At 47.5% G+C, this 11,303-nt stretch overlaps 1 protein-coding gene across 1 annotated transcript; it reads right to left on the minus strand.

Annotated features, from left to right (window-relative positions):
- Positions 1-1,498: 1,498 nt before the first annotated feature.
- Positions 1,499-2,595, minus strand: LOC123412847 (GDSL esterase/lipase At5g45920-like). Its single transcript, XM_045105791.1, has one exon. The coding sequence runs from the start codon at positions 2,441-2,443 to the stop codon at positions 1,718-1,720; it is 726 nt and encodes a 241-aa protein (XP_044961726.1). The 5' UTR covers positions 2,444-2,595; the 3' UTR covers positions 1,499-1,717.
- Between the last annotated feature and the right edge of the window lie 8,708 nt (positions 2,596-11,303).

Below are 11,303 nucleotides of genomic sequence, written 5' to 3' on the forward strand. Positions count from 1 at the left end.
CACCTGAATACATATTTATACATTCACAAACATTTATTTGCAGACAAATATTATGAATTATTGAAAAAAACATTTATTGTATATACATATACAAGGAAACGTATATTATGATAGTTAATTTTTGGTTAATTCTTCACAATGTATAATTTCTTCACCATTCAACCTTTTTTATCAATATTATAAAATATTCCAAATTAGTTTTTTTAAATAACTCGTTCGATGAGCGGCCACAAAAACCGACCGAATCCATTAGAGGTAATGTTCCCGGTGGTGCTTAAACTTGTCACTGATGTTCATTTTGGTGTCAGAATTTAAAAAATACGCCGAACTGGTTCTACAACTTGACACAAGCGTTCAAATACAATGGTAATCCTATATGTATGACGTATAACCATACCTGACCAAATGGGTCGGCACGGCAGGGCCTGCCTAGGCACGAATATTAGCCGGGCCGTACCGTGCTGGCCCATGTGCACAGCCTTCCGGCCCAGGCACGGCATGAGAGCTAAACGGGCCGGCCCGTGGGCACGTTAAGCACGATTTTAGGCCTCTTTTAGATAGTTTTTGGGCTGATTTTGGCCTATTGAACTATTTTATAAATATGTAAATAAACAATAAAAAATATAAATGGACTGTGTCGTGCCGGCCCGCGTGCCCAACCTTCAAGCCCAGACACGGCCCCGTTTAAGTCGTGCCCGGCCCATGGTGTGGCATGCCGACGGGCTCGTGGGCCGGTCTATTTAGCCCGGCCCGTTTGACCAGCTATACGTATAACGCGTTTACGTGACAAGGTATTTTGATTAGCATGCACATGTGGCCTGAGAGGCACTTCTAACAAAAGGCTTGCTTTATACTCATATATGTCTCTATGACCAGCGGGTCCACATGCCATGAAAAAATCCTATTAAATTTTGTTGTATAAAGAATTTGAACTAGCTTTCACATGATAACGGACAAGGTGTGCTAACCATCCCTCCAATTAAAATTAGGTGTACAAAGCACATAATCGTCATATATCTATATAACGCATTATACGGTTAGCACACCTTGTCCCGTTTACAAGCTTTGTATCCTAATTTTAATTGGAGGGACGGCTAGCACACCTTGTCCCGTTTACAAGCTTTGTATCCTAATTTTAATTGAAGGGACGGCTAGCACACCTTGTCCGTCATCTTTTGGAAGCTAGTTTGAATCCTCTGTATAACAAATTGTAATTGGGTTTTTTCCATTCTACTGACATGTGGGCCCGCTGAGCATAGAGACATATATAAGGCAAGCCCTTTTTAGAAATGCCTCTCACGTCACATATGCATGCTAATCAAAATACCGTGCTACATCAGCGCGTTATACAGTATTCATATAGGTGTATTTGAACGCTTGTGTCACGTTTTAGAACCAGTTCGACTTTATTTTTTAAGTTCAGATACGAAAAGTTCAGATTTCCCTAATCCATTGACATGGCATGCAATGTTCCGCCGCAGCACCCCCGAATGGAACGAATTTAATCCGATATATTTATTCCACAATTCGGAACAAACAAATAACGAATGCAGACAACAAACTCACGGAACAATCTCGTACAACATCGAGGGACAAAACAAATAGGAGTATATATAGCTAAACAAAAGGAAACAAACAAATAGTTCCCTGAGCAGCGTCGGTCGATTCTAGCTCCATCAATCAATTCTGAACCACCTTATCGTCCGCATGGCCTCTCTCAGTCCTCCTCGAAGCAATTGACGGCGTCGTTTGGATCGATGTCGCTGCAGAGCGGCAGGTCGGCGGGGAGCGCCTCCAGGCTGAGGTTGGCGTCCCTGAGCGCGAACACCACCTCCTCGAACAGCAGCCGGTTGCCGGTGGGCGTGAGGTGCAGGCCGTCCCGGAGGAACGCCGTCTCCCACCCGGGGAACTCCTGCATCCTGGACCAGACGTCGATGGCCCGGAGCCCGCGCTCCGCCGCCACCTCCAGGCACGCCCGCGCGTACCGCCCGGCCGCCTCGTTGGTCCGCTCGGGCAGGCCGGACGCGTCCCCGTTGCGCGGGTGCCCGAGCCGGACCCGGGCGCGCTCGTCGACGGGGGGCGGCGTGATGAGGATGACCGCCGCCGACGGCCAGCGCGCGCGGAGCAGGGCGCAGATGGCGCGCAGGTTGACCCGGTACTCCGGGAGCGGCACGTGCTGGAAGGCGCTGGAGCGGTCGGGGAGGGACGCGTCGTTGGCGCCGAAGAAGACGGTGACCGCGGCGACGGCGGCGGCGGAGGCCGGGATGGCGGAGAAGGCGCGGCCGGCCACCAGGGACGCCCAGCGGGTGTTGTAGCCGCTGTAGCCCCGGAGGACGACGTCGGCGGAGCGGGAGTAGTGGTTGGCCAGGTGCGCGCCCCACCCGCCCTCCCCGAACGACTCCTCCGTGATCGAGTCGCCGAAGAGCACGATCGACGGCCTCATGCTCCTCAACCCCAACGATCCTCGACGAGAGGGGCGTCGATCGTTGGGTTAGTGGACGTACTACTGAAGCTACTCGACTCCTCCGTGATCTCGACTCGCTCCTGCTACTGAAGCTAGCTCGACGTACGAGAGGGGCGTACGTCGATGGTTGGGTCGGCACGGAGGGGCACGTATGTGGGGGTATATATATGGACGAAGCCGGCGGAAGGCGGTTGCATGGGTTGGCCGGCGTACGCACGCACGTTGAGATCCGCCGGTGACCTCACGCCTGACATATAAACGAGTTGGCGTTTTTCAGGCGACATGACATGTCCTGGGTTCAGTGCTACGGGCGAAACGAACAAGATAACATTCTCGATCGTCTTGGTTTGTGGCGACGGTACGTCGTTTCTGTCGTACGGACTAATCGAGTGTGGAAAATCAAACTGCCCTCGTCGATCGCCTGATCGTTTTTGGGTACCGCCTATGTGCAGCTAGAACATTCCTTTCCCCTTGGCGCGCGTACGAGCGGTGATCTTGGTACTACATGGTGCAAATCCACAGCACAAACAAGGGTCTGACTATATCTCATCTAGTAGCATGTATTAAAAAGCTTCAGATTTGTCCTTCCCGCACGGCCCTTATTTGAACGCATTTCATTCTAAAAATTTACACACGCGTGCATTATACCTTCATCCATCTCTGTAAATTTTTCGGAATTTTTGGAAATATAAAAATACTAATTCTCATAAATTTTAACCTCTGCATTTGAAGGCCTCCATGAAACTCGGCCTTAAGAAGCATTTTTCTTGTAGATTTAGGCCCTGTTTAAAACCACTCAGATTATATAATCCGATTTTTATAATTTATGATGTCTCCAAACAGGACAAATTATATTATAGTTTATAAAAACTAGATGACCAGATTATTAAAAACTCATAATCTACTCTACCCCAGCTAAAATCAGATTATGGATTACTAATGACCCATTACCCTTGGAAACTTGGAGATAATTACCTACTGCCACCGCCACCGTCCTTCAAACATGCCCACCTAGATTATTACTTTTGCAGCAAAAAAAAAAAAAAACAGAGGACAGCCATGCCATTGTACAATATAAAACCTGGATTACAGTTTATATAATTTGGTCTCCAAACATGCCCACCTAGATTATTTTTATAAACCAGATTATATAATCTATCTTCATAATTCAGATTATTATAATCTATTGTGATTTCAAATAAGGCCTTAGACATGAAAAAAAAACACTAACAATTAGGATAATAATCTATTGTGATTTCAAATAGGACCTTAGACATGTGTACGATGCGCGTGTGCCTGTTTGAACTCACCTTGCACGCCCCGCCTACGTGCCACAGTGTGCTGCTGGCCGGGCATGCAGTGGCACCTGCGTGGGTGTCACGCCAAGCCCGGTGGTCGTCCAGATACACTGGAGCGTACATATCCTCAGCCAACTCCGCGCGGGGAACTGGGTCGGGTGCATGCAACGGCCCCTGCGAGGTGAAGGCGGGCGTGCGCGTTCACAATGGTCAAGCTCGAACGTATGGGCACCAAACGCCAAACGGACAGCTTAACCCTCCCGGGCATTTTTTTTTTCAATTCCGCCTACCGTTAAACCAATGGCGACCGCAGACAGTAAAAACTGTGGGGTCAATGCATTTTTTAGGAAACTTATGTTTTCTATAATACTTTCTATGTACCATAATACTTATTGTTGGGGAGAACTAATCTAGTTCCCCCAACAAGTATTTAGGAACAGAGGGAGTACTATATAGTAATTATACAGTAAATTTAGGTTGCTACTGTGGGGTCAATTACATGAAATCACCACTGAGCGTGAACTCAACTACTCCCTAAGAGCATATCTAACAAATGCCTTATTTTAGTTGTGGTGGCCAAAACACCGTTTTTTGAGGCACGAAAGGTCAAAAACGGCCCTCCAACATGTGCCCTAAAATAGGGGCAGAGAGGACCGTGCCTAAGGGTGCCCTATCGCTTCATTTTCACCACGCGTGAAGTCAACCGCCATCCTGAAACCTTCCCCGCCATTTCGTCGGACCGTCACCCCTGCCGATTCGACCGGCCGGTGCCGCCCCTCCTTCCAAAAAAGCTCCCGTCGACTCCCTAATCCTCTCCGCCGCCAAATCCCGCCGGAAAATGGGTGCGGGCGCCCCGCCTCCGCGCTGAACCCCGCCATCGCCGCCGGACGTCGCCGCCCTCGATTCGGCCACCAAACGCCGCGACGAAGCCCTCAGCGGCCAGATCCCCGACCCAGCCATACGCCACCGCCCCCGAGTCGGATGCCACTGTTGGGTAACGTTGCATAAATTCAAAAAAATCCTACGCATATTCAGATCTTCCTATGAAGAGACCAGCAACGAGAGAGGGGTGAGTGCATCTTCATACCTTTGAAGATCGCTAAGCGGAAGCGTTGCTAGAACGCGGTTGATGGAGTCGTACTCGTGGCGATTCAGATCGCGATGTGATTCCGATCTAGTGCCGAACCACGGCATCTCCGCGTTCAACACACGTGCAGCCCGGTGACGTCTCTCGCACCTTGATCCAGCAAGGAGGAGGGAGAGGTTGAGGAAGATCTCCGGCAGCACGACGGCGTGGTGTCGATGGAGAGACGAGGTCTCCCGGCAGGGCTTCGCCAAGCACCTGTAGAGAGGAGGAGAAGGAAGAGCAGGGCTGCGCCGAGGGACAGGAAGATTGGTGTCTCCAACAGCCCAAAGTGCCCACTATATATAGGGGGGGAGGGGCTGCGCCCCCTTGAGGGTTTCCCTCTCCTGGGAGGGGCGGCAGCCCTAGATGGGAGGAGGTGCGGCGGCCAGGAGGGGAGGAGGGGTGGCGCACCCTTCTGGTGGGCCTTAGGCCCACCTGCGCTAGGGTTTCCCCCCTCTCCCCTCTTCTTGCGCAATGGGCTGAGTGTGGGGGGCGCACCAGCCCACCTAGGGGCTGGTTCCCTCCAGCACTTGGCCCATCTAGCCTCCCGGGGTGGTGGCCCCCTTTCGGTGGACCCCCGGGGCCACTTCCGGTGGTCCCGGTACGTTACCGGCGACGCCCGAAACAGTTCCGGTGTCCAAAACCATCCGTCCTATATATCAATCTTTACCTCTGGACCATTCCGGAGCTCCTCGTGACGTCCGAGATCTCATCCGGGACTCCGAACAACTTTCGATAACCTCGTATAACAATTCCCTATAACCCTAGCATCATCGAACCTTAAGTGTGTAGACCCTACGGGTTCGGGAGACAGGCAGACATGACCGAGACACCTCTCCGGCCAATAACCATCAGCGGGGTCTGGATACACATGGTGACTCCCACTTGCTCCACGATGATCTCATCGGATGAACCACGATGTCAAGGATTCAATCAATCCCGTATACAATTTCCTTTGTTTGTCGGTATAAAACTTGCCCGAGATTCGATCGTCGGTATACCTATACCTTGTTCAATCTCGTTACCGGTAAGTCTCTTTACTCGTTCTGTAGCACGTCATCGTGTGACTAACTTCTTAGTCACATTGAGCTCATGATGATGTTCTACCAAGTGGGCCCAGAGATACCTCTCCGTCACGCGGAGTGACAAATCCCGATCTCGATTCGTACCAACCCAACAGACACTTTCAAAGGTACCCGTAGTGCACCTTTATAGTCACCCAGTTACGTTGTGACGTTTGATACACCCAAAGCACTCCTACGGTATCCGGGAGTTGCACAATCTCACGGTCGAAGGAAAAGACACTTGACATTAGAAAAGCTTTAGCATACGAACAATACGATCTAGTGCTATGCTTAGGATTAGGTCTTGTCCATCACATCATTCTCCCAATGATGTGATCCCGTTATCAATGACATCTAATGCCCATGATCAGGAAACCATCATCATCCATTGATCAACGAGCTAGCCAACTAGAGGCTTGCTAGGGACACATTGTGATCTATTTATTCACACATGTATTACTGTTTCCTGTTAATACAATTATAGCATGAACAATAGACGATTATCATGAACAAGGAAATATGATAATAATCATTTTATTATTGCCTCTAGGGCATATTTCCAACACGCCCAGCCTCCTAGACCTTTCCACGACGGTCCTCCGCCGCCGCGGTGCTGCCCAGTCATCGTCGAGCCCCGCCATGCTGCTCCCCCATGGCGGAGTTGCTTGTCCGCCAACGATTGCTGCCCGCCGACACCGCCCCGATGCTCCTCGGCCCCGACAAGCGCTGCTGCCGACCCGCTCGAAAGTCCAAGGTGAGAACATTTTCAATTTCTTGATGATGCAAATTGTGTCGTGTGAACTAGTAGAAGTAGATAGTAATTTTTTGTTTGTGTTTTTCGATGGTGTTCGATTACACCACGTCCGATGAGGAGATGGACATGGACAAGGACGAGGATATTGCGATGCCCTTTATGATATACAAGAACAAGAAGCCAAAGCACGACGGTTCAGTGATGACTGATGGGGCGAGAGTACATTCGAAGGCAGAGGGCCGAAGCACATGCCAACCTCATGAACAACTACTTGATGAACCATTTGATGAACTAGACATATTGTGTTGTAATAAATTAAGTACTACTACCTCCATCCTAAAATTCTTGTCTAAGATTTGTGTAGATATGGATGTACCTAACACTAAAACTTGACTAGATACATCTATATTTAGACAAATCGAAGACAATAATTTTAGGACGAAGGGAGTATTTAATTATTATTTGTTTGAATCGTTTTAGATCATTTATCATATCATTTGTTCGTCATATGTTTGAAATATGTGTAAAAAATGAGTCTTGCGGTTCGACTATGGTGCCCTAAAATAGGGCACCTATTGGAGAAGGCGTGCCCTAAAATAGAACATCTGAAAAAGCAAAAAAGTTTTTCGTGCCTTAAAACACTAAAACAGATGCTCTATAACACTAAAAACTACATATATGATAGGGCATTTGTTAGAGATGCTCTAACAAACGACTACGGGCTCTCCTTGTACATAATATTCAAATGATCAAAATATTCCTTGCCGTCAGTGTGCCTCTTCTTCGGCTGACAAAGCCCACATGTGCATTGGTGCTTCTTTGGGCCCAACTAAAGCGGTGAGTCTGATTGTTGCAAAAAAAAGTAAAAAACAAAATCTAAAAAGGCTTCCATTGTAATTTTCTTTCCGTGGAGTTGTTTTTTTAGTAGTTTCTTACCATGTGTTCTCTCTGTTAGGGAACGTCGCATGGGAAACAAAAATTTTCCTACGCGCACGAAGACCTAGCATGGTGATGTCCATCTACGAGAGGGGATTTCCGATCTACGTACCCTTGTAGATCGCACAGCAGAAGCGTTAGTGAACGCGGTTGATGTAGTGGAACGTCCTCACGTCCCTCGATCCGCCCCGCGTACCGTCCCATGAATCGTCCCGCGATCCGTCCCATGATCTAGTGCCGAACGGACGGCACCTCCGCGTTCAGCACACGTACGGCTCGACGATGATCTCGGCCTTCTTGATCCAGCAAGAGAGACGGAGAGGTAGATGAGTTCTCCGGCACTGTGACGGTGCTCCGGAGGTTGGTGGTGATCTGATCTCGGCAGGGCTCCGCCCGAGCTCCGCAGAAACGCGATCTAGAGGTGAAACCGTGGAGATATGTGGTCGGGCTGCCTTTGAAAAGTTGTCTCAAATCAGCCCTAATAGCTCCATATATATATGAGGAGGGGAGGGGTGGCTTTCCTTGAGGCTCAAGGAGCCCCAAGGGCTGCACCACCAAGGGAGGAGGAGTCCTCCTCCAATCCTAGTCCAACTAGGAATGGAAGGTGGAGTCCTTCTCTCCTTTCCCACCTCCTTTTTTTTCTTTTCTCTTTGATTTTTTATCCTTGGCGCATAGGGCCTTCTTGGGCTGTCCCACCAGCCCACCAAGGGCTGGTGCGCCACCCCAAGGCCTATGGGCTTCCCCGGGGTGGGTTGCCCCCCCCCCCCCCGGTGAACACCCGGAACCCATTCGTCATTCCCGGTACATTCCCGGTAACTCCGAAAACCTTCCGGTAATCAAATGAGGTCATCCTATATATCAATCTTCGTTTTCGGACCATTCCGGAAACCCTCGTGACGTCCGTGATCTCATCTGGGACTCCGAACAACATTCGGTAACCAAACATATAACTCAAATACGCATAAAACAACGTCGAACCTTAAGTGTGCAGACCCTGCGGGCTCGAGAACTATGTAGACATGACCCGAGTGACTCCTCGGTCAATATCCAATAGCGGGACCTGGATGCCCATATTGGATCCCACATATTCTACGAAGATCTTATCGTTTGAATCTCAGTGCCAAGGATTCATATAATCCCGTAAGTCATTCCCTTTGTCCTTCGGTATGTTACTTGCCCGAGATTCGATCGTCAGTATCTGCATACCTATTTCAATCTCGTTTACTGACAAGTCTCTTTACTCGTTCCGTAATACAAGATCCCGCAACTTACACTAAGTCACATTGCTTACAAGGCTTGTGTGTGATGTTGTATTACCGAGTGGGCCCCGAGATACCTCTCCGTCACACGGAGTGACAAATCCCAGTCTCGATCCATACTAACTCAACGAACACCTTCGGAGATACCTGTAGAGCATCTTTATAGTCACCTAGTTACGTTGCGACGTTTGATACACACAAAGCATTTCTCCGGTGTCAGTGAGTTATATGATCTCATGGTCATAGGAACAAATACTTGACACCCAGAAAACAGTAGCAACAAAATGACACGATCAACATGCTACGTCTATTAGTTTGGGTCTAGTCCATCACATGATTCTCCTAATGATGTGATCCCGTTATCAAGTAACACTTGCCTATGGCCAGGAAACCTTGACCATCTTTGATCAACGAGCTAGTCAACTAGAGGCTTACTAGGGACACTGTTTTGTCTATGTATCCACACAAGTATTGTGTTTCCAATCAATACAATTATAGCATGGATAATAATCAATTATCATGAACAAAGAAATATAATAATAACTAATTTATTATTGCCTCTAGGGCATATTTCCAACAGTCTCCCACTTGCACTAGAGCCAATAATCTAGTTCACATCACCATGTGATTTCAACGAATCCAACACCCATATAGTTCTGGGGTCTGATCACGTCTTGCTCGTGAGAGAGGTTTTAGTCAACGGTTCTGAAACTCTCAGATCCGTGCGTTCTTTACAAATCTTTATGTCATCTTATAGATGCTGCTACTACGTGCTATTCAGAAATGCTCCAAATATCTACTCTACTATACGAATCCGTTTCACAACTCATAATTATTCGGATTAGTGTCAAAGCTTGCATCGACGTAACCCTTTACGACGAACTCTTTAACCACCTCCATAATCGAGAAAAATTCATTAGTCTATTTAGTCACTAAGGATAACTTTGACCGCTGATCAGTGATTCAATCCTGGATCACTCTGTGTACCTCTTAACAGACTTGCTGTAAGGCACACATCAGGTGCGGTACTCAGCATGGCATACTTTAGAGTCTACGGCTAAGGCATAGAAGATGACCTTCGTCTATTCTCTTTATTCTGTCGTGGTCGGGTTTTGAATCTTACTCAAATTCACACCTTACAACACAGTCAAGAACTCCTTCTTTGCTGATCTATTTCGAATTCCTTCAAAAACTTGTCAAGGCATGCATCTTGTTGAAACTTCTATTAAGCGTTTTGATCTATCTCCATAGATCTTGATGCTCAACGTTCAAGTAGCTCAATCCAGGTATTCCTTTGAAAAACTCCTTTCAAACAACCTTTTATGCTTCACAGAAATTTCTACATTACTTCTGATCATCAATATGTCAACCACATATACTTATCAGAAATTCTATAGTGCTCCCACTCACTTCTTTGGAAATACAAGTTTCTCATAAACCTTGTACAAACCCAAAATCTTTGATCATCTCATCAAAGTGTATATTCCAACTCCGAGATGCTTGCACCAGTCCAATGAAGGATTGCTGGAGCTTGCATACTTGTTAGTATCTTTAGGATCGACAAAACCTTCTGGTTGTATCACATACAATGTTTGCTCAAGGAAACCGTCGAGGAAACAATGTTTTGACATCCTATGTGCAATATTTCACAAATAATGCAACAACTACTAACATAATTCTAACAGACTTTTAGCATCGCTACGAGTGAGAAAGTCTCACCATAGCCAACTATTTGATCTTGTCAGAAACATCTTTGCGACAAGTCGAGCTTTTCTTAATAGTGACTTATCACCATCGTCGTCTGTCTTCCTTTTAAAGATCCATCTTTACTCAATAGTCCTATGACCATCAAGTAGTTCTTCCAAAGTCTACACTTTGTTTTCATACATGGATCCTCTCTCGGATTTCATGGCCTCCAGCCATTTGTCGGAATCCGGGCCCACCATTGCTTTCTCCATAACTCGTAGGTTCACTGTTGCTCAACAACATGACCTCCAAGACAGGGTTACCATACTACTCTGCAGTAGTACGCGACCTTGTCAACCTACGAGGCTTGTAGTAACTTGATCCGATGCTCGATGATCACCATCATCAGCTTTCACTTCAATTGGTGTAGGCGCCACAGGAACAACTTCCTGCGCCCTGCTACACACTAGTTGAAGTGATGGTTCAATAACCTCATCAAGTTCTACCACCCTCCCACTCAATTCTTTCGAGAGAAACCTTTCCTCGAGAAAGGATCCGTTTCTAGAAACAGACACTTTGCTTTCGGATATGAGATAGGAGATGTACCCAACTGTTTTGGATATCCTATGAAGATGCATTTATCCGCTTTGGGTTCAAGCTTATCAGACTGAAACTTTTCCACAAAAGTGTCGAAGCCCCAAACTTTCAAGAAACGA

Source organism: Hordeum vulgare, chromosome 7H (genome assembly GCF_904849725.1).
Source record: "Hordeum vulgare subsp. vulgare chromosome 7H, MorexV3_pseudomolecules_assembly, whole genome shotgun sequence".
Taxonomy (NCBI): domain Eukaryota; kingdom Viridiplantae; phylum Streptophyta; class Magnoliopsida; order Poales; family Poaceae; genus Hordeum; species Hordeum vulgare.

Excerpts from the sequence above, each read along its gene's own strand:
- LOC123412847 (XM_045105791.1), bottom strand. The coding sequence starts at position 2,443 with ATGAGGCCGTCGATCGTGCTCTTCGGCGACTCGATCACGGAGGAGTCG.